Below are 24,343 nucleotides of genomic sequence, written 5' to 3' on the forward strand. Positions count from 1 at the left end.
TTCAGCTACACCAGACTAACACAGCTACATTTCTATCATCTTTCAGGGATGATATAGACCATGCTTGGTCCTGCTGTGAGGGCAAGGGACTGGACTTGATGATCTCTGGAGGTCCCTTTCTGTTGTAGTATTCTATGATCTACTAAGCTGGGCCTCTCTAGGCTCTGTTGTGCAAGGGGAATGTGGGAAGTGTATTTTTCCTTTTCAGTTGGCCACGTCAGTGAGTAGTGGATTTTGTTTTTGGTTTGGGTTTTTTTGGGTTCTTACTTGTGTGCAGCCCTCAATTGATTTTTCTGTGGATCAGTGTCTCCCAACCCTAAAAAGGTTCTCTACTCTTGCTTTAACGTGCCATTAGACTCCTTGTTGCTTTTGCAGATGCAGACTAATATGGCTACTCCTGATACTTGTTTACTTTTTGTTTTTCAGTTTAAAATGATGAAGCTAGATTGGAGTGGCCTCTTCACAAATTTTCAAAGTGGTTGTGGGGCCTCTGGTGGAAGGGGCAGGGCCTTTAAATAGAAACAAGTGTAAGAGCTTGCACCTCCCCTGCAGTTTCTAGGCAAAGCCGGGAGCTATGACCCCTTCAACTGCTTCTATTTAAGGGGCTTGTGCCTTAGCAGCCTCTGGGAAGGAGCAAGCCCTTTAAATAGAAGCAGTTGAAAGGGCTCCTGTACTTGTGCCTTAGGAGCCACCAGGAAGGCGGAAGCCTTTTAAATAGAAGTAATTGAAAGGGCTCATGTGTCCCTGACTCCCAGGCTAAGCGTTAAGGGGCGGGGCTGAGAACTGCTGCATGGGCTAGATATAAGAGCCTAGGTGAGCGGGATTTGGCCTGCTGACAGGCTCTTGCCCTGTCAATTTCATTTCAGGGTTCCCTTCCCTCCTACCACTATGTTGTTGTGTCTGGATCTCTAACAGCTTGGATGGATATTTTAAGTCGGAGGGAAATTTTAAAATTGAAATTGAGGGAAGGAATCATAAGTGTTTATTTTTTTTATTCATTTCAGTGACCCTTTCCGACCTTGTTTTAAAATAAAGCCTAAATATATATTTCTGTGTTAAGTGCCCATTTTACTGTCTTTTCTTACTATCTGACTCTTGAGAATTAGCCCTTTAACTTATTCAAAAGTTGAAATTAAAAGGAGCTCATAAGAGAGAGTGAACAAAAACTAGATATGCAGACAGACCAATGAACTTATAAGTAGGAATAATTAAACTGAAAGTCACTGTCTTCCTGATGTGTCTAGGGGTACGTCTAGACTACATACCTCTGTCGCCAGAGGCATGTAGATTAGGCTACCAGACATAGGAAAATGAAGCGGCAATTTAAATAATCGCCGCTTCATTTAAATTTACACGGCTGCAGCGCTGAGCCGACAAACAGCTGATCAGCTGTTTGTCGGCTCAGCGCGATAGTCTGGACATGCGGGTGTCGACATCAAAGGCATTTGTCGACCACCCAGGTATGCCTCCTGGGATGAGGTATACCTGGGTGGTCGACAAATGCCTTTGATGTCGACACCCGTGAGTCCAGACTATCCTGCTGAGCCAACAAACAGCTGATCAGCTGTTTGTCGGCTCAGTGAGCAGCCATGTAAATTTAAATGAAGCGGCGATTATTTAAATCGCCGCTTCATTTTCCTATGTCTGGTAGCCTAATCTACATGCCTCTGGCGACAGAGGCATGTAGTCTAGACATACCCTAGGTGTCAGCCAAAATCTTGAAGCACTCTAATTTGTTCTGCAATCAAAATAGAGATCTGACTTGCCCAATTATGAAAAGAAGAAGCATACTGATTTTGTTTTTCTTTCAGGATGGTAAATTGGTACTTTGTTTCTCTCACTTCCACTCCCCAAATTGTGCTGATTAATAAGAAAAGAAAAATATACTTTTAAAGTAGTGTATAATTCAAGAATGCCCTAAACAAGGCTTGCCTGGATCCATCCCCTAAGACTCCGGGCTCTCCCCCCAGCATTAGGGAGCCTATGCAGGTGCTCCAACTTTCCTGTGGGGTTGGAGCACACAATCTACTGGCCTCTCCCATCCCGGGCTCTGGTGTGTGAGAGAAATGTGGGGAGTGTCTTTCTCCTTCTCAGTCTGGGACCACATCAGTGAGGAGGTTGGTTTTTTTGCTTCTCACTTGTGTGTGGCCTCCTGTTGAAGTGCCTGTGGGTCAGTGGCCACCAACTCAAAAGCAGCCCCACCCTGTCCTAAACCTTCTAATCCCTGCTTTTTTTGTATCTAAAATGGACATATTTAACCCTTCCCATATACTCTTGGAAAAGGCTTTCTGCTTATCTGGTAGCCCATCGTTCTTGCTGTAATTGATGTTTGAGTGTCTCACTGGTTTTCTTTCCACTAACATTTTTACCTTCTCATAAAATGATAACTGATCTAGAATGCCATGTGGTTGAAACTATTAAATCATGATTGATTTGGGGAACATTAAACCATCTGTTCTCACCTGTGGGCAGAAATAGAATATTTTCCTATGTATTGGTTTTGATTGCATTATAGGTTTTTTGTCAGTTTTACATTAGGAGTAACTCTGGAGTCTGCATAGAACAGAGCTGGAAAAGGAAAGTAAAAAAGAATCTAAAATGCATTCCATTCCTATTAAAGGAAAAGTAAGTGAAAATCCTTTATGGGGTTTATGCTGCTCCTATTTGTGTCTGTGCAATCCTCTCTGCTCTCCTCCCAGTGTTGGAAAGGATGTGGCCACCATGGTTCAAAAGTATAAATATGGTGGCAATATGCCAAATGAAGTAATCCTGATCACCGGTCCGGAACCATTTACCATAGATCACTAACACCCCCATTTCTTTCTATTTGGAGTGGTTGACAAATGCATCTTCCTACTCAATGCCAAAAATACAAGGATGAGAGGGCAGGAGAACCAGTTACCATTAGAACAGAAGTTACAACGTGCAAAAACTTAGTTTCTTTCCCAGATATACTGTGTTTGGTGAGCTACAGGAAGGAAGATACTCCTTTGATAATCTTTTTCATGATTCCATAACAAAATTTCAAATATGTTTTATTATGGCTTCTTCTATTCACTGAGATATATTGTCCTTGGCATAACTTTATATTATGTCTCTAACTAGTAATACAGTGGGATGTATATTTGTGTATTTGTAGGACTGGATGTTGCAATTACTGTGTGTGGAAACTCACAGTGAAGTGAATGGAAGTTCTGCATGGGGTATGCTTGTACCACTGATTCCAGTATATTCACATTCCTGTATCTATACTTTTCTTTTTGTAATTATAACTTAAGTTCAATACAGTCTTCACTTAAATCCCACATATATTAAAAACACATGCATGGCAATATTTTAAAGTTATTGCTTCTCACAGAAGTTATCTAGTGGGATGGGTTTGTGGGGAAACCTCATAACTGCTTCAGAGTTTTCTCCACCACCCGGTTGTTCCTTATACAGTAGTATGTTTCCAGTGTCTAGTCTAACTTAGTTATTAAAATCCCAGGCAGTGGAGTTTACACTGCTTCTTTTGGCATGTTATTCTAAAGATCAATACATTTCCCCATCAGTAAACTTTCCTTGACATTCTGAAATGTTTTTCTTTTCTTAAATTTCATCCTAGTTTTGGTCCTGTGTCTCTCTGTATACCACATGCACTTTCTCTCCTTGAAATTTACATTTTCCCCGTTCATGTAGAGTGTTACTGAGTTCTACACCTATAAGCTTTGCTTAGCTGTACACAATTAGGCCCACATGTTAAACATCCCTAGTACAGATGCAGCTACCAAATTTCTTAAGTGCCCAGGGCTCTAGGAGAATGGAATATTATATTATAGGAATAATAACAAGGCTTTCTCAATTTAAGCTGTTTTTCAAGAATTGCTGAACCAATCAAAAGAGGAAAGTGGCTTCCCTCTGTTTAAACATGCACTTAGTTTTCTGTTTTCCTAGTTTTCTCTTATGGCAGCTTACAGCAAAATTTAGATTTATGTTCAGAGTAATCAGAAAAAACTGTGTAAATTTTTTTGTTATAGTATTTTTATAAGCGTGACAGAGTAGATTTCTGCAAAGCAGCCAAGTGTCTGTTTTGCTATACTCAGCAAAGAACTCACTGAGTTTTTCAAGATCAGTGCATTCTTCTGCTTTCTCAATAAAGATAGTGCATATGTCCCATGATGAATGATTTATAGTAGTTACAAAACAAAGTCTTTCAAATGTCTAGGAAGACTTTAATTTGAAGAGTTGAGGTGAAAATAAAAACTCAAGAAAGTAACCTGGCAAAGCCACTACAAACAAATTGTTGCACACTGTTCATCATTTTGCATTCTGTGACAGTGCTGTATTTTGTTTTGTGTTCTGTCTTGACCATCTGGGTGGCAGCGGAGCTTTTAGTTTTCCAGCTTTTAAAACATGTCTGGTTAAACTGGAAGTTCCCCTCAGACATCCACTTGGGTATAGTTTCTTTTATGCCACAGCTATGCCATGGGAATCAGAGTTATGCTTTAATTAAAAGGGTAATTGAAGTAGTAGATATTTACTAAGGATGTGAAAGTGTAACCAAGTAAATGGCTAACCAATGTGTCTGGGCTGGTTAATGGCCACAGTTACACGCAGGCTCCCGGTACAGTAATTCCTCATTTAACACATGCCCGCTTAACACGTTTTTGCAATAGCACGATTTTTTTTAGGGAACGTTTTTTGAATTACACGACCGTCCCTGGAATAACATGATTTCTCCAGCCGGCCCCCTGCCAGCGGCTGCATGGGGCTTCCCCTGCCTCCCTGCAAAGCAGCAGAGGGTTCGCCACTCGTCGTGCCATTCCCTGCTGACTCCCCTCGTCGGATGCCTTGCCCCCTCTCCTCTGCCCCTGCTTGCAGGCTGGTGGCTGCGCGATGCTTCGCCTGCCTCCCTGCAAAGTGGTGGAGGGTTTGCTGCTTGCCGTTCCCCACTGACTCCTTCTTGCTGGACGCAGTGCAGGCTGGCAGACCCATCACAGGGGCATACTCCCAACCCAGTCCCTCTCCCCTTTCCCTTTCCCTTTCCCTTTCCCTTTCCCTTTCCCTTTCCCTTTCCCTTTCCCTTTCCCTTTCCCTTTCCCTTTCCCTTTCCCTTTCCCTTTCCCTTTCCCTTTCCCTTTCCCTTTCCCAGAGCCAAACACCTCCCCTCCCTGCTGTAACCCAGTCCCGTTTCAACTCCAACCTTATGTCCTGGTCCCAACAGACACCACTGCTTGAAATGCAGCCCCCACCTTTTCCATTATTTTCAGTGGGGAAATTGACCCTGCATAACATGTTTTCACTTAACATGATCATTTTCTGAAACATATATATAGTGTTAAATGATGAATTACTGTTCTGGCTTAAAAGCTGGCTCCCGGCATGCACTAGCTCCTGAGTAGCTGCCTGCTGCCCACACTGCTGCCTCTGGTATAGAGGCAGCAGTGGCGTGGGGGGAGGGGAGAGGCAGATGGGAGCCATTACATGGGGGGAGCCAGCTCTCTGTAAACACTAGGCTCCTAGAGTGCCAGGCAGAAGCTGATATGGGTTGAGAGCTGGCCTAAAAGCTTTTGAACTGGCTTCCCATGTGCACCAGCTCCCAGGGAGCCAAGTGCTGTCCCGCATGTAATGTCTGAAATTTTCAGCAGTTATTTAATTGTATGCATTTTAACATCCCTAACATTTACAGCTATAATTCAGTTTCTGTTTAGCTTTCTGGAACACTTTTCCTTTGGAAGAGGTTTTCCATGCGAAGTCTCTGCATGCAGGTGAACTCATCCAATTTTTTTTTATTATCTCAATGAATTTTAGACAAAAGGGATACTCTTATTAGTATGTGTGCAATTTTCATGTGTCTTTAACCTACACATCTGTATGTATCAACTTCCACCTACATTTCCCTAAGCCTGTTCCTTGTGAGAGAGCATACTTTGGCCTGTACAGGAAAGCCCCAAGTGAAATAATGAATCGTGAGGGCTGATACAAACCTCACATTTTCTCTTAAATTGATAGTATAATAATCCCAGTCTCTCTTTGGTTCACAAAACATGTGCCTGGAGATCATTTCTAGTTTCCTGAATCATAGGACTGGAAGGGACCTCAAGAGGTTGTCTAGTCCAGTGGTTCTCAAACTGTGGTCCCCAGACCACTAGTGGTCTGCGGCTCGAGCTCAGGTGCCCCCTTCAAATCTCTCTCCCACTCCCCATAGCAAGTAAGTGCCCCCCCCCACCCAGACCCTGCATCCCTCCCATGCTTCTACACTGCCCCCTGCCAAGACCCTATACCCTGAGTCCATTCCTGAACTCTTCCCCCTGGCCAGACACCACACCCTCACCTTGCTCCTGCACCCTCCTCCCGGTCAGACATCCTCCCCCCAGCCCTCTTCTGATCCCTCTCTCGTGGCCCCACACTGCACGTTCCCTTGCTCTTGCCCCCTCTCTCCTCACCAGACACCTAATTCCAGCCTGCTCCTGAACCCCACCTCTCACCCAGGCCTTGCACCCTCACTCCCTCCTGCACCCTGCCTCCCAACCAGACCTCACCCCCTCTCTCTCTCCTGCACACCAGCTCCTGCCCAGCTCCTGTCCTCTCCTCCCTATCACGCTCACTGGGAGCCCTGTCCCACACACAGAACCCCTCATTTTTGTCCCTCTTCCGGAACCTGGTGGGCACACAAAATCCACTAACGCCAAAACCCCAGAAGAGTAAATCCAACTCATAGGAAGCCCTGAAGGTCAGTTCTCCCTATTCCTCCTCCTTCCCTATAGAGATGCAGTGCCAGAGGAGTGCGGTGTCTTCGGGGGGCACATCAGTGAGGGTTGAGGGGTTTTTTTGCTTCTCACTTGTGTGATCCCCAGCTGATTTTTCTGTGGGTCAGTGGCCTCTGATCCAAAAAAGTTTCCCCACCCCTGCCATAAATAAAGAAAACTTTAGAACCTTTTGTGTTGGACATACTTTAATATTTTACTTAAAATGAAGTTTGATAAACTAACATGAGAAAGTTAAAGCGCTTAATAATAATAATAATAATAATTAATAATAATATTCCCTTTCTTACTGATTAAATTAAACTATTCTCCCTAGCTGCTGCACTAGCAAAATGGCTCAAGCATAATTATATAACTATTGGTGAGTTTCCATTAGCAGGTGGTAGTCCACAGAAAGGGTTGCATTGAGCCAGGTGGGCCATGGGCCAAAAAGTTTGAGAACCACTGCTCTACACTCATGGCAAGACTCTTATCTAGACCATCCCTGGCAGGTGTTTGTGGGTGGTAGAGCTGCTGGTCATCTTAATATTGCATTACTTCTTTATGGCAGCAGTGGAATAAAACTTGTGTGGCGATATGCAAAACATGGATTGTTAACTAAACCCCTAAGAATAAGTCTGCTTAAATGTAATGCCATAGGTGGTGAGGCAGGACTCTTCAGTTATAAATAAAGGCCATATATGGCTCTCCTCCAGTGAGATGCACTGTTTGTCATTCAGGAGGCTGCTTGTGGGTGGTGAAAACCAATATGATGTTCCTCTGTGTTTTGTATTTAAAGAGTGTTATATTTTAGGACCATAGGAATTGATAGACTAGATCAGAGCATTGCTCCATCTAGTTAGGCAGCAAATCTGTGACACTGGCCAGTACCAGATACTTCAGAAGAGGGTGCAAGAAAGCTATATTTTGGACAATTGTGGAATAATTTGTCCACAAGGGAAGTTTCTTCCTGACACCTCCCGCCATCAGTCGATGATCAATTAATGCCCTGAAGCATGAGGTTTTGTTCTATTTTTACTTTTAAAATAAAACTGTCTTAATGTTACTTGGGAGGTTTTCAATATTGTTATATATGTTTTTAATTTTTTCTTCAGTCCTATTAAGCTTTAGGTCTCCATGGATTCCAGTGGCACCCAGTTATATAAGTTATGTGTATAATGATCACGAGGAGTGTGTGTATTTGTTCTTAATAGTTGTCTTTCAGTTTCACTGAATGTGACTTCACTGTGTTATGAGAGGATGAACCCAAGTGCTTGACTTGCCCGCTGTATGCCATTTTGTTTTATATACTTTTTATCATGTCTCTTCTGAAATAAACAGTTTCCAGTAAAGTGGCTATAGTATTTTCACTTTTATGATAATCTCTTATGAGAGGGTCTCAGTGATATGTCAAACAAAACCTACTTTTAACTGGTGATATGAAAAGTATGTTAGGAATACTCTGAAATTTTTTGAGATAATTTTATTATGCTTTGAAAAAAAATCCTTTAAAATCTAATACTGTAGCTAGCAATTTTAATATTATCTGATATTTGTGTGTCAGTGTGGCATCATCTAAAGAGAGATTCTGTTTTTAAATTATTTTTCTTCTTTATCTTGTGTAGATGGTTTCACCCAAATATTACTGGAGTGGAGGCAGAAAATTTACTGCTGACAAGAGGTGTTGATGGCAGCTTTCTGGCCCGGCCCAGCAAAAGTAACCCAGGAGATTTTACCCTTTCTGTTCGGTAAGTTAAGTGTTTGAGAGGCTCTGTCATTAGTAACCACTTGGCCCAAATGTACAGAAGAGGCCACTGTTCTGTGGAGAGAAATCCTGTTAGTTCAGGAAAATGAGATTTTTGTAATCTACAAGTTCTTCTCCATTTTTGTCTTCTCAGCCAATCATGTTGCTATTTTAACATTTTTTTCTTCATAGGAACCCAAATGGTTTTCCAAGTTGTGCATACCTTGGAAGGCTGTGGATCCAGCCTTACAAGTGAGCCAGAAAAGCGATATTTCAATCAGTTGTTAATTTCTTTACTTGCTACCCATTCAAAGAAATCCATTAAGGTTCCTGTACAAAAAGTAGCAGAGGTGACAGTGTTAGTAAGATTGTGCATGTAAGATCTGTGCTCATTTATACTGCATTCTTGTTTCTCTTCTCCTCCTTGTCACACTGTTAGCTACACTGACCCATTACCTTAAAAACTGACCCATTACCTTAGATAATATTTGCAGTTAAGTTGCTTTGCTAAGAATGTGCGTAGCACCATATAAGTTAGCATGCAAATATGTTCTTTGCACCAATTACCCCACCCCATAAACTCAAAATAAGAAAAGGCTCATAAGGAAAGTCCAAAGTAGGGAATAACCCTTTTTCTTCACTTACTTCTTAGGGATTGCAGAAGTAAGAGGGATTGGAATGAGAATAGAATGGTAACTTGTCAAATAGAGATAAAGAGATCATTCCAGACACCGTTAAGATACTTTCCTATAACAAGAATAAGGAAATATTGAGGTAATATTGTTTGTTAGGAGAAATCATCTAGAGTGTGCCTTCTAAAGCACATGCCCTCTGGGTCAATGTGGGCATAGGAAAGGGGAAACAGGCATCTCTGACACTTCATTATTGGCTTAGATTTTAAGATAGTCTTAGTGGAGCTCAGTCAAGGGAAGGAGACCCTATCAAAAAATCTATGCTTGGATGTGGGACTAGAAGGTTCCTGACTGAGAAGTCCATTTGTTAATTCTTAGTACAGTCTTAGGATGGCCATTGAGCTCTGCTCTTCATTGATACTAGTGCAGGTAGTGGCAAATTGCTTACAGAAGTGGCTGTCTGTGGCTGATTGAAGGGAGCAAATTTGTCTTTAAGGGAAATCCCCCGACTGGGAAATCATTTTAGAATGCCTGGGTTGCTCTTTGGAAGTGGCAGTTGGAGTCTGTCCAGCCTTCCCTAGAACCTGACTGCTCTCTTGGGCAGAGCTGGACTCTACTTGGGGGAAAGAGATATCACAGAATTCCAGTGAGGTGTCTTGTGGTTGCAAAAGACTTCTCTCCCTCGTGAGAATTGTGTATAGAGAGCAGGAGGTTTGTGCAGCTTCTGTTGGAGAATGTTGGTATATCTATACCACAAAAACAAGATAACCTCATGTCAACAAGTCTCAAAGTCTGGGTCAACCGACCAAGGCTTGTGAGGCTTACACAACAGAGTTAAATGCAATAGTGTTTGGGCTCTGAGATCCAGGAAGGAGGAGAGTCTCTGAGCCTGGACTTGAGCTCAAGCCCAAACATCTACATTGTTTTTAGCTCCCTAGTATGAGCCCTTGCAAGCCTGAGTCATTTGACCCTGGGCCCTGAGAATTGCTGCCATGGGTCATCTTTTGCAATGTAGATTCACCTTGTGAGATCATGAAGACTGCTTTGGTTCAGTGGAGCCATAACTAATTATGGAATCAAATAAACTTTATTTTAGTGCTAACTGTTGAACAGCCACTTCCTCTTCTTGTAATCCTTGATGCTGTTTCATTGTCCTGTTGTTAAGATGTATAGTTGAAATAATTTAGATATGCTGCAATTCTTCTGCTGGAGCATGATTAACATATAAAGCTGAACTACCAAAAATTCTAAACTAGTAGAGTGGAATATTTAAGATGATTGATTTGAAACTGACTAACTTGTGTAAGTTTCTTTTTCTTTTTTTCTTTTTCTTTTTCAATTAATGTAATAAACATTAGGAGGAATGGAGCTGTCACGCACATCAAGATCCAGAACACAGGTGACTACTATGACCTGTATGGAGGAGAAAAATTTGCCACGTTGGCTGAGTTAGTCCAGTATTACATGGAACACCATGGGCAGCTCAAAGAAAAGAATGGAGACGTAATAGAATTAAAATATCCACTGAATTGTGCTGATCCTACATCTGAAAGGTTAGAGAGAGAAATAGTGGTGAAAAATAAGAAGGAGCCTGCCTATTCTCCTTCCCACATGCATGTAATTCGTATTAACTTTCAGGATTTGCTTTTACTCATTAAGAAAGGATGGCAGTGCCTTACCTTGCAAGTAGTCCAGCTGATTTCTGTGGCATTATTTGCAAAATAAGTTTTTACTTGACGTGAGTGAGGGTGAGAGGAACTGGATGGAAGAGAATTGGCTCTGTAACTTTCCAGTTATCTCTCATGAATGTTGCAGTAACTAATACAATAAGGAAGTAAAATGTGCAACTCATTTTCTGACTCTTCTTGGAAAATTTAATTGATTGCAAAAACTTCAAAAGGCTTCAGAGAATTATTTGTTACTGCAGTGACTTCAGTATATATTTCAGAGTATATTTTTATCCTTGTAACTCTGTATTGTAGATGGGCTTAAGAAAACAAAAGTCAAATGCAAACACACAGATTGCTGAAACTGATATTTTTAACTGGACAGTAATAGTCAGTAAGATTTCGGACTTTGAATACTTGCTAAGGAAGTACAGCTAAGGAACTCTTCAGAAATAAATGTAGTTCTCTTTGAAAACTGGAATTAGTTAGTCTTGATCCGTTATTCTGCATCATGGCTAGTAAATGTCAGTTTATTCTAACAAGTGGAAAAGAAGGGAAAAATATTAGAATCACACCTTCACAAGGTCTGATGAAACTGTATTCCATAGTGTGTAAGGAAAACATGAAAGCACTGAAATCATGCATGTGAATAAAATAAGCAATGGAAAAAATACATGACAGAAACTGAAGTGTTTAACTGCAGTAACTGAAAATTTTATTAGAACTCATTTCAGCTCTTGTTGATTTTTCTCTTGGTGGCATTCTTCTAAGGTTTACATGACTTCAAGAATCTTAAACAGTTTTCTGAATATGAAAGTTCTGTTTTGTTAATTGTTTTGTGCATAATGTTTTATGGCTTCTGAAGTATTTCTGTACAAGTACATGCCCATGCATGTACTCTCAGTACGTATTTTTTCTAAACCTGTTCTATGCTGGGCTTTTTGAATATCTTTAGCACCATTTGTGGCCATTGAGACCTCAGTTTAGGATGAACATTTTGGCTTATGATAGCTGTTTATACCAGATGGGCTCAGTTCTGGATATTGTGTGGAGAAGGACTTCTTTATTTATCTATTTTTATCTTAATGTACATTTTAGGTGGTTTCATGGGCACCTTTCTGGAAAAGAAGCTGAAAAGTTATTAACAGAAAAAGGAAAACATGGAAGCTTTCTTGTGCGAGAGAGTCAAAGCCACCCAGGAGACTTTGTTCTTTCAGTCCGGACAGGAGATGATAAAGGCGAAAGTAATGATGGGAAATCGAAAGTAACCCATGTCATGATTCGGTGCCAGGTACAACAAAGCAGGAACTTACTGATATTTTTGTTAAAAGCGTCATTTCTGGTTTGCATACTTATTGTGTCAGCAGCAATGTTCCCTCTAATATTTTCCATCTCTGTGTGGAGTTTTGTTATGCGCACTGAGGCATGTGTGGATGTGCACCACCAGTAGAGACACGTGCTGCCAGCTATAGTGCTCTATTAATCAGCTGAATGGTACCTGAATCTGTATGGCCATCCAAGCACACAGCTTATAGGGAACACTGGTCAAGAGGGACATTACAGACTGCTTAATACTATTCAGTCTGCTGATTTTGGTCAGATGCTGCTGTAGGTACAGTAAATTGGTTATTTGCTTAAATTTGACTTCTTTGCTAGTTTTAAGTATTTTGTTGGCATTTTATTTTTCTGACTATCATGCCATAGCTATCTGGGTCAACGCTGGTTATGTACTGTATATATTTGTGACTTTTTAAGCGAGACTTTTAATTTTAGATAATCTAAGCATGAACCCACATGTACAAAGTCTTTCCTCTAACCCTGTGTACCCAGTGAATCTTTCATTTCAAATGTTAGTTTTAACAACATTTGTATCTATATTACTGAGGAGCTTTGACAAAGTTTCCATTTGATTATCAAAAGTCTGTCTCAAAGCCTCTGCTCATGCAGCCTTTCACGTTCACGAATCTTTCTTAAATTTGTTGCAGTCTACTTCTGTTTTTATACACTATATCTGGGAATCTCATCCTTTAAAATTTTTAGAATATACAGTTCTTGTAATAACTATCTTATAAAAAAAGCAAAACTAACCTTCCCCACATACCTAATATAGAGAAATCAGGAATTTGAGGATTAAATGATACACCTGAATGGGAATGCCCTAAAGATGTTTTGTGTGTGTGTTTGGATGTTCATGTAATAAATGCTGTCCATATTTTGAGATAATTTCCTACCTTTATTCATTCATGTAATCATAAAATTATAGGACTTGAAGGGACCTTGAGAGTTCTTCTAGTCCAGTCCCTTGCACCCTAGGCAGGAATAAGTATTATCCAAACCATTCCTGCAGGTATTTATCAAACCTAGTCTTAAAAATCTCCAATGATGGAGATACCACACCTTCCTAGGCAGTTCATTTCAATGCTTAACCACAGTGACAAAGCTTTTCCTAGTGTCCAGCCTAAACCACCCTGTCTGCAATTTAATCCCATTGCTTCTTTTTCTATCTTAAGAGATTAAGTGAACAATTTTTCTCCCTCCAGTTTGTAACAACCTTTTTATGTTCTCTCTCAGTCTTCTTTTCTCTAGAGTAAACAAACCCAATTCTTTTCAACCTTCCCGTATAGGTTATATTTTTGTTGCTCTTTTCTGGAGTTCTTCCAGTTTGTCCTATCTTTCCTGAAATCCAGTGCCCGGAACTGGACACTGTATTTTGACTGAGGCTAATCAGCATGGAGTAAAGCAGAATAATTCCTTCTTGTGTCTTGCTTACAATACTTATGCTAGCTTTTTTGCAACAGTGTTATACTGTTGACTTGTATTTAACTTGTGGTCCATTATGATCCCCAGATCCCTTTCTGCAGTATTCCTTCCTAAGCAGTCATTTTCTTTTTTGTATTTGTGCAACTGATTATTCCTTCGTAAGTAGAGTAGTTTGCACTTATCCTGAACGAATTTTATCCTGTTTACTTTGAACCATTTCCCCAGTTTGTTCAGATCATTTTGAATTACAATCCTATCCTGCAAAATACTTGCAATCCCTCCTAGCTTGGTATCAGCCACAAACTTTATAAGTTTATTCTCCATGCCATTATCCAAATCATTGATGAAGATATTGAACAGAGCAAGACCCAGGACTGACCCCTGTGGAACTCCACTTGATATGTCCTTCCAGCATGACTGTGAACTACTAATAACTATCCCGTGGGAACAATTTTCCAGCCAGTTATGCACCCACTTTATAGTTGCTTCATCTACATTGTAATTCCCTAATTTGATGATGAGAAGGTCATATGAGATTGTATTAAATACCCTACTAAAGTCAAGATACACCACCTCTGCTGCTTCCCCTCCATCTACAAGACTTACTACTCTGTCAGTGAAAGCTCTTTGGTTGGTTTGACCTGATTTACTTTTAACAAATCCAAGCTAACTGCTTCTTATAACCTTATTATCTTCTGGTGTTTGCAGATCTTTATGTACATTTATCTTTATATGTATTAGCCTTCTTAGTATACTTAATTATTTGAAAGCTTCAGAGGGGTAGCCAAGTTAGTCTGTAACAGGAAAAACTTAAAAAACAACAAATACTCTAGTACAGTGTTTCTCAACCTTTTTTTGCTCCTGGCCCCCTTTTGAGCCTCGTTTACCTCTATGGCCCCCCTCATAGCCGCTGTTAGTCGGAAAAAAAGGTACATAATTTACCTAATGTTTCCTTTTTTCCATGTGGCCCCGTAGAGGTAGAGCGTGGCCCCTGGGGAGCCATATGGCCCACGGTTGAGAACCACTGGTTTAGTAGCACTTTAAAGACTAACAAAACATGTAGATGGTATCATGAGCTTTCATGGGCACAACCCACTTCTTCAGATGACCAGAGTGTTGGAAGTCCAGATCCAAGAATAAATAAGGGAAAGTGGGGGGAGAGGGGGAAAGAAAAATTGAAGGGGAGGAAGAAAAAAAATAGCGAATAGATAAGCTTCAGAGGGATAGCTGAGTGAGTCCGTAACAGGAAAAATGTAAAAAATAACAATTAGTCTAGTAGTATCTCAAAGACTAAATAGTTAAAAGAGGCTGATAAGCGAAAGTTTGGGAAGTAAAATTACTGTTAGAGTTCTCCTCTGTGTCCTCTACTTATCTGCAGCTAATCCCATCATTTCTAGATGAGTTACTATATATTGCTGATTTGCTTTTAAAACAAGGACTATAGTTTTAATAGCTGTATTCCAGGATCCAACGGTAGACTCTGTGATACTTTGGTTTTTATTCATTCACACCTAATTCTCTGATTGTATCTCTCAATATTCTACTTGAGCTGAATATATCAGATAGGGGCACTGTTACCCTAAAAAAAGATAACCTTAATACTGCATTGCTATTTTTTAGTGGGATTTGATCCTATTGAGTCATCTATTATCATTTCAGTATGAGATGGCAGGGGATAGTGTGTTTTTTTTTTTTTTTTTTTTAAATACTCGTTTAAGGGACCTTGTGATTGGTTGAACATTCTAAAGAGGTAATTAACTCATACTTTATTTTGATTATTATATACATTGCTATAAATAAGCATATTTTGAATATCTGTCTTGGAAGGAGCTGAAATATGATGTTGGCGGAGGGGAAAAATTTGACTCTCTAACGGATCTAGTGGAACATTATAAGAAGAATCCTATGGTAGAAACTTTGGGCACAGTACTACAGCTCAAGCAGGTGAGCTTTGTAAATAGAACTTTGATTATAAACATGAATTACTTCAGGACATGAAGATGAGAGGGAAGGACGGTGGCAGCTCACCCTTTTTCTTACATTTTGTAAGGTGCTGGAAGACACTGATTCAGCACTTAAAAAGCAAAAATGAATTTACCCTCCTCCTCTACATGAGCATCCAAATCTTTCAGGGAGGTCCAATGACTGCACTTAAGCTGCTATAGCTTTTTTATCTATCTAGAAATTATCTAATTCTTTATTTCTGATGCATCTAGAACTCCGCTGAGCTTCATTGAGAGCTGTGGGCCTAAAAGTATTTTAAAATCTGGTTAGAAAGAGAGGAGGAAAGTAAGCTTAATGTATTGAAATTGGAACCATGAAACTATATTACTGCCACCCCATGAATCTGATTTTGTTGTAATTCTGTTTTTAAAAGAATGTCCTTCTAAGTCTGGATTGATGCTCGGGTCTTAATGCAGGGTATGTTTACACTGCAATGCTATTTTGGGATACCGGAGTATCCCGAATTAGCTATCCTGCATCTTCACAGCAAGCCTGTTATTTCAGGCTCGCTATTCCGACCGCACTGTAATCCTCATTCTACAAGGAATTAGGGATGTTTTGAAATAGTGCTGTATTTTGAAATTTGGCTCTATATAGACAGCACCAAATCATGAAATAAGCTATTTCCAAATAGCATCAAAATAAAAGAGTCAATTTGCGTGGCTCAAATTATTTCGAATTACAGTGCAGTGTAGACACACCGTGAGCGGTACCTACATACAACATTTTTGATACAGGAGAGCTATGTAAGCTAACTTTTTCTTGTTCTTATTGCTATGCAGTGATTTACTATAAAATATCTCTCTTGATTAGCCCCTGAATACAACCCGTATTAATGCTGCAGAGATTGAAAGTCGGGTGCGAGAACTAAGCAAACTAGCAGAGACCACAGATAAAGTCAAGCAAGGCTTCTGGGAAGAATTTGAGGTAATTTAATTATTTCAAAAGTAAAACAGGCATGTCTTAGTTATTGAAATATAATTGCTATAGTTTCCCAGTTGCTTTGGGGCCCTTTGCCCCTCAAATCTTTATTTTTACTCTCCACTCCTGTAACAAATATTGCACCTTCTGCGATTTGCCAGTTCAATTCATGCATTTCAGAGAAGAGTGCTTGGAAGGTGTGCCTGGTCTTTTATGCCACGGACTGAGCAGGGTCTTTGTCAGTGCTAGCATAGTACCATTGTTCCTTACCCCGCTTTGAACTGATGTGCTGGGATAAGGAAAACCACGCTGAAAAGAAATGGCTGTGATTTTGGCATCGTCTTGTTTTTCAGTGGGAAATCTTGTAGACTCTTTTGAAAGCCCCAGAGGCGAATAAGTTTGCATTTCTTTAGTTCTTCCCATGAGAGGATTTCAAATTATTTTGCAAAAAAATTAAACCTTGCATTCCTGTGGAGTAGGTAAGTTGTTATCTTTGCTTTTCTGATTGGCGGAGAGAGGCAGGGATGCTGTAGTATGTCAGTGGCAGAATCCTGGAGTTCTGATGACCAGTTCCCCACTGTAACCACTAGATGGCACTCCCTTCCCCAAAAGTGAAGTACTAACAAGTCTGGTATTAGACATCTGGTTAGCAAAGACACTGCACGTAGTAGTCAAAATAATGATGTTTGTCCATGCTGTTGTAATATTTCACTGATTTTCAGAGGCGCCTCTGGGCAATAGTGTCCAACTTCTAGTGAAATTTGGTAGGAGTTGGACATATGAGGCCCGGTATGCACTAGAAAATGAGATCAGTTGGTCAGGGGTGTGAAAAATCCCCACCTCTGAACAGCATAGTTAAACTGGCCTAAATTCCATGTAAATAGTGCTAGGCTGAAGGACAGATTCTTGCATCAATTTAGCTTAGTGCCTCCTGGGGAGGTGTATTACTATGATGATAGGAGAACCCCTACCATTAGAGTAGGTAGCAAATTCTCTCTAGCCATACACAAATATTTAATTTGCAAGAAGCTGGGAAGTAAGTCTACTGGGCACTACTTTGTCATGGTCTAGTTGTCTGTGTGAACCCTACTGGCCTCTGTTAATAGGGGGCAGGTGAGCAAAGCCCACAGGTAAGTGCTGAATGTGCGGGACTGGGAGATGGGTTGGAAATGGGGGGGACTACGGCCTATAATGGCAAGGAGAAAGGAGGGTCAGGGCACAACAGGGAGGCAAGGTCAAATCAGTATCTTAGATGCCTATATACAAATGCGAGAAGTATGGGTAATAAGCAGGAAGAACTGGAATTGCTAACCAATAAATACAACTATGATATCATTGGTATTACAGAAACCTGGTGGGATGGGACGCATGATTGGAATGTTGGTATGGAAGGGTACGGCTTGCTCAGGAAGGACAGACAGGGAAAAAAGGGAGGAGGGGTTGCCTTGTATATTAAAAATGTACACACTTGGACTGAAGTGGAGATGAACGTAGGAGATAGCTGTGTAGAGAGTCTCTGGGTTAAGCTAAAAGGGGTAAAAAACGAGGGTGATATCATGCTAGAAGTCTACTACAGGCCACCAAGCCAGGTGGAAGAGGTGGATGAGGCCTTTTTTAAACAATTAACAAAACTATCCAAAGCCCAAGATTTGGTGGTGATGGGGGACTTCAACTATCCAGACATATGTTGGGAAACTAACACAGCGAGGCACAGGCTATCCAATAAGTTTCTGGACTGCATTTGAGACAACTTTCTGTTTCAGAAGGTTGAAAAAGTTACCAGAGGAGAAGCTGTTCTGGATTTGGTTTTAACAAATAGGGAGGAACTAGTTGAGAACTTGAAAGTGGAAGACAGTATAGGGGACAGTGATCACGAAATAATAGAGTTCATGATCTTAAGGAAAGGTAGAAGGGAGACTAGCACAATTGAGGTAATGGATTTCAGGAAGGCAGATTTTGATAAGCTCAGAGAACTTGTAGGTAAGGTCCCATGGGAAGCAAGACTGAAGGGAAAAACAACTGAGGAGAGTGCGAAGTATTTCAGAGGGACGTTGTTAAGGGCCCAAAAGCAAACAATTCTGCTGTGTAGGAAAGATAGAAAATATGGCAAAAGACCAGCTTGGCTTAACAAGGAGATCTTGCATGATCTCAAAATAAAAAAGGAGTCATATAAAAAATGGAAACTAGGACAACTAACAAAGGATGAATATAGGCAAGCAACACGGGAATGCAGGGGCAAGATTAGAAAGGCAAAGGCACAAAATGAGATCAAACTAGCTACAGGCATAAAGGGAAACAAGAAGACCTTTTATAAATACATTAAAAGCAAGAGGAAGACCAAGGACAGGGTAGGCCCACTGCTTAGTGAGGAGGGAGAAGCAGTAACAGGGAACTTGGAAATGGCGGAGATGCTCAATGACTTCTTTGTTTCGGTCTTCACCGAGAAGTCTGGAGGTGTGCCTAACGTAGAGAATACAAGCAGAGAGAGGGTAAGTTTAGAAGATAGGATACACAAAGAACAAGTTAAAAATCACTTAGGAAAGTTAGATGTCAGCAAGTCACCAGGTCCTGATGAAATGCATCCCAGGATACTCAAGGAGCTGATAGAGGAGGTATCTGAGCCTTTAGCTATGATCTTTGAAAAATCATGGCAGACAGGGGAGATTCCAGAAGACTGGAAAAGGGCAAATATTGTGCCCATCTATAAAAAGGGGAATAAGAACAACCCAGGAAACTACAGACCGGTCAGTTTAACGTCTGTCCCAGGGAAGATAATGGAGCAGGTAATTAAGGAAATCATATGCAAACACTTGGAAGGTAATAAAGTTATAGGGAATAGCCAGCATGGGTTTGTGAAGAACAAGACATGCCAAACTAATCTGATAGCTTTCTTTGATAAGATAACGAGCCTTGTGGATAAGGGAGAAGCGGTGGATGTCATATACCTAGACTTTAGTAAGGCATTTGATACGGTCTCGCATGATATTCTTATTGATAAACTAGGCAAATATAACTTAGATAGGGCCACGATAAGGTGGGTGCATAATTGGCTGGATAACCGTAGTCAGAGAGTTATTGTTAACGGTTCTAAATCCTGCTGGAAAGGGATAACAAGTGGAGTTCCTCAAGGGTCTGTTTTGGGATCCATACTGTTCAATATCTTCATCAATGATGTAGATATTGGGATAGATAGTACGCTTATTAAGTTTGCAGATGATACCAAACTGGGTGGGGTTGCGACTTCTTTGGAGGATAGGGACATAATTCAAAATGACCTTAGCAAGTTAGAGAAATGGTCAGAGGTAAACAGGATGAGGTTTAATAAAGAGAAATGCAAAGTGCTCCACTTAGGAAGAAACAATCAGTTCCATACATACAAGATGGGAAGCGACTGTCTAGGAAGGAGCATGGCGGAAAGAGATCTAGGGGTCATAGTGGACCACAAGTTGAATATGAGTCAACAGTGTGATGCTGTTGCAAAAAAAGCAAATATGATTCTAGGTTGTATCAACAGGTGTGTTGTAAGCAAAACTCGTGAAGTCATTCTGCCACTCTACTCTGCGCTAGTTAGGCCTCAGCTGGAGTACTGTGTCCAGTTCTGGGCGCCACATTTCAAGAAAGATGTGGAGAAATTGGAAAGGGTACAGAGAAGAGCGAAAGAATGATTAAAGGTTTAGAGAACATGACCTATGAAGCCAGGCTTCATGAACTGGGCTTGTTTAGTTTGGAAAAAAGAAGATTAAGGGGGACATGATAGCGGTTTTCAAATATCTAAAAGGGTGTCACAAGGAGGAAGGAGAAAATTTGTTCCTCTTGGTTTCTGAGGACAGGATAAGGAGTAATGGGCTTAAAGTGCAGCAGGGGAGGTTTAGATTGGACATTAGGAAAAAATTCCTAACTGTCAGGGTGGTCAAATATTGGAATAAATTGCCAAGGGAGGTGGTGGAATCTCTCTCTCTGGAGATATTTAAGAACAGGTTGGATAGACATCTGTCAGGGGTGGTGTAGACGGAGCTTGGTCCTGCCTTGAGGGCGGGGGGCTGGACTCGATGACCTCTTGAGGTCCCTTCCAGTCCTATTATTCTATGATTCTATGAATAGTTGCACTTTGATCTACTTCAATTTCAGAGAGAGCTAGATAAGATTGTTGATGCATGTCAGCAGCGCAACTAGTGGCTGGCTAGCATAAGGTAGATTCACACCCCAGCTTGCCATAAGCTAGGTTTTCATGTAGACACAAGCCTTTTTACCCCCCGAAAATCCTAGCTTTTCTCTGTTGTAGTAGCTGCACTTTGCATGGAGAAAATTGAATGGAGTTATTTCCCAAGAAAACTCTGCTTGAATTGCCAGTTAATTTACAAAGATTTTTTTAGATCATATTTGATGGCAGTAAAAGTTTCCAGTGGTTTAAATTGAAGACTGCATTCTTTTTATAATTACATGGTGTTAGCCAATGTATATATGTTAGGCATAGGGTATACCACATTAATATTGTATTACATCCAGCACGTGGGCAATTAATTGAATTGTATTATGCCTTTCCCACAGTTCTTTCCACTTTGCTCACTTATGTCAAGAGATGTATAGCCCGCAACACTGCAAAATTAAATATAGTTTTTGGCATTAGTACATATAAAGCCTGCCAAAGGCAATATATATTTTTCTATTTCCTAGCACAAGTATCTTCATAGGCAACTGGTTTAAAATATGGTGTCAAAAGTAGAGATAAGGAAGGATACAGAACAACAAATTAAAGACCTGGTACAAACTACTGGGTTGGATCTTATGTGACCTATAAAGTGCTTTAAGGTCTCAGAGGGGTCGCCGTATTAGTATGTAACTTTAAAAACAATGAGCAGTCCTGTGGCACCATAGAGACTAATAAGAAATAAATAGATATAGATATATAATCATGAGCTTCAGATGAGTTTGAGTGGAGAGAGTGCTTTGTAACTTGTAAGCAATTGTGCTATAAATATAAAAAGGCGAAGGATGTATTTCTATGAAAGGTGACCTGAATATGAGAAACTGCTTCCCAAAATGATTGATATTGTATTCATTTTTTTCCCCTTTCTATACTATACAGATTGAACTTCTCTAGTCCTGCAACATCTGTGGCTCAGCATGATTTTAGTTATCTGGATGTCCACTTATCATAGGTGTGGCCAAGTTTCCTATGGTCTCACCAATATTAGCTCTTAGTGTTCTGGGTTTTTGCCTAAATGTCTTCTTAATAGCAGAGGAAGTGTTGGTAATGCTGCTAGACAATATTGACTTCCCATGGTTTGGCAAATTCTCTGGTTCTTCACCTATCAGTTTCCAAAGGTGCTGTACTAGAGAGGTTCAACCTGTACTATTGACTAAATTTGTGTAGTCAAGCAGTTGACTATGCATTTTGTCCAACAATGGACTTGTAAAAAGAGAATCCAGGGTGATTTTTCACATAACTCAGCTTGCTAGGAATTTCAGAATAACAAATGTGTGTGTGAAGTTTTTGGGTTTTGGTTGTTATGTTTAGTAGAACAAAATCTCATACTTGAATTTATGCTTAGAAAATACTTGTAAAGTTTTCCAACACAGTATATTGCTTTTTCAGTGTTCCTTTTGTTGGAAATAAGAGATTAATGTGTGGATATTATATGGTTTTAAATAGGGAAGATAATCTATTTAAAAACTGGCCCGATAATATTATATTTATATTGTACCCGTTTTAAAATGAGGGGAAAGAGATAAGCAGTTTAGAAAACAAAACTCCCCATGTATTTTGTGTGCTGCTTACAGGAGGATGGTGAAGGATAACTGGCCAAACATAATCACTGTAATACAAATCTTCCTCCCAGCAACGCTCTCTCTCTTGCCGTTTTTAGAAATTACCATTTTGGGAATGTTAAAATAAAACTACTACACAGAGGGACCTTTTGAGCCATTTTCCAGGTTAATTTTCAGTAGTGTTAGGATGACAGCTGTGTAATCTGTATGCTTTCCTAGAATACTTTCTTAGGGATTTATTATTATTTTGTTTAGGTGCAGCCCTTCCATTTGGAGCTAGTATTACATGCTTTCTGGTAAAAAGATAGTAAGGGAGGGTGCCTTCTTCCCTCTCTATGATGCTGTATGTCTCTTTTACATTTTTATTAGTACCCGGTCCTGGGTTTTTTCTTTAAAAAGGTATTGATTTGAGTGTTTTCCTGTGTGTAAATTGCCCAATTTCAACCGTATTCCTCATTTTTTCTCTTTCTATATATTGTGTTTTAAACCATAGTGAGGCACTCCTGGTTCCAAAATTTCCTTGTGATACAGGTCCAAAAAAGAATAGAATGAAGATGATAGCCTCTTCCAAAGGGCCTCAAATGGTTTCTGTAAGACAGGTTTATACTGAAGAACTGTCTTAAATGATTTTGGAATATATATTATACTACCAGCATATGGAGATAGGAAATCAAGGAATCCTGTCATAGCAGCTTCTTTTATAAAGAGGCATACTGCTGTTTGAGAAACTTCTTGAACACTGTTGGGGTTTGAGAGTGAGTGAGGAGAGTAACTACAGTTTGTTAGATAATGAGGAAATATTTGCAAATGTATTCATTAGCTGAGTAAAGCCCTCATGATTATTATTCTGCCAGTTGGATTTCATGGGATAATTAAACAAATGAAAAGCACAAAGGAGCATCTCTAGCTGAGGTAGGAAATTGCTCTCTACCAGCATGAGAGGGAAATAAACAGTTTCTTGATCTTGATCAGAGAAAGACAAGAAGAAGATGGAAACAAGAGTTTCTGGTCTCTGTTCTGTCTGAGTTGAGTAGTTTTTCTCCCCCTCAAATTATCTGCCCATTGACTGTCAGAAAAGGGACCATCAACAGAATTATCTCAGCTGATCACTGTCATGAGGGAATGTGGAGAAAGAGGAGGCAGCCTTGAAAAACTAGGGCCCAGGAGATTTAAGAGTCTATCAAACTAGCATCCCTTGGCTTCCACACAGGACATGCAAATATGCTCCATATATCTCATGTCAAGCAGCCACATTCTGCCTAGCTAGAGTTTCCATGTGGATGTGAAAAAGAGCTTTGTATGCAGAAACCATGGTCTGTGGCATACTTTAATAGCTGTAATATTATGACATTTAAACTACGATGCATGTGACCGAGTACTGCAGTTAGCATCCTTTCCTGGGAACTGGGAATTTATACTTCCAGGACTCAGACTTCACTAGCAAGAGTCCTAAAGGTACTCTTGAGTCCCCCCCTCCCGCTTTTCCCCTTTTGTAGTTATTGCTGGCTGGTGAAGTGATTTTGATGGCCTGTGGACTAATGTTTAGCTGCCCAGGAAGGGAAGAGACTGGATTCCTCCCTATGTGCCAATATTCGTGTCAGAGGGACGTAATGTAATCCAGAGGGCTAAGCATTCCCACACAGTTCCCTTCCAAATATACTGTAGATTCATATATGTACACACACAGCTAGCATTGTTACTGTACCTCTTGCTTCCCCTTTTGGGCTGGCCTGAGATGATTTATGGCCTGTTGGAGTAGTGGAAGAGACACTCATAATGTAGCTGATTGACTGTGGCTGGCCCGTGTTGAAACAGGACAGATAAATGCTCTGACTTTCCTGAATAAATGTATTCACTGGGAAGCCAAAAATTTAAGAAAGGAGGAAAAGTTATGAAAATAGAAAATCTTTCTTGTGAGCTGTTTTATACTTCCTTCCATTCACTTTCATTGCCTTTTGGAAATTGCTGTGTTATTCGTAACTGTCTTTTTACAGGTGGTGGCCTCTGAAATGAAGCCATCTTATAAAATGTTAATTTTGCTATTTTTCAGCTCTAACAGTCATTAGTTGTCTATCTCTGTGGAAGACTCTGGGTGTCCATGATGCTTCAGATTGTGCTATT

The 24,343-nt window shown here is 40.3% G+C and overlaps 1 protein-coding gene across 4 annotated transcripts in view; it reads left to right on the forward strand.

The window, feature by feature from the left end:
* The window catches only part of PTPN11 (protein tyrosine phosphatase non-receptor type 11), a 50,287-nt gene that overhangs the window by 2,818 nt on the left and 23,126 nt on the right, over window positions 1–24,343 (forward strand). For 3 of the 4 annotated variants that reach the window (XM_075898753.2, XM_075898750.2, XM_075898752.2), the window contains exons 2-6: window positions 8,351–8,473; window positions 10,460–10,654; window positions 11,867–12,059; window positions 15,356–15,472; window positions 16,346–16,459. In XM_075898753.2, the coding sequence (XP_075754868.1) occupies window positions 10,566–10,654; window positions 11,867–12,059; window positions 15,356–15,472; window positions 16,346–16,459 (513 nt within the window). In that variant the 5' untranslated portion in view covers window positions 8,351–8,473; window positions 10,460–10,565. Of the gene's footprint in view, window positions 1–7,564; window positions 7,747–8,350; window positions 8,474–10,459; window positions 10,655–11,866; window positions 12,060–15,355; window positions 15,473–16,345; window positions 16,460–24,343 lie in introns of those variants that run through there. The other variant, XM_075898751.2, reaches the window with a different exon arrangement.

This window comes from Pelodiscus sinensis, chromosome Z (assembly GCF_052426305.1).
Source record: "Pelodiscus sinensis isolate ZL-2025 chromosome Z, ASM5242630v1, whole genome shotgun sequence".
Lineage (NCBI taxonomy): Eukaryota > Metazoa > Chordata > Testudines > Trionychidae > Pelodiscus > Pelodiscus sinensis.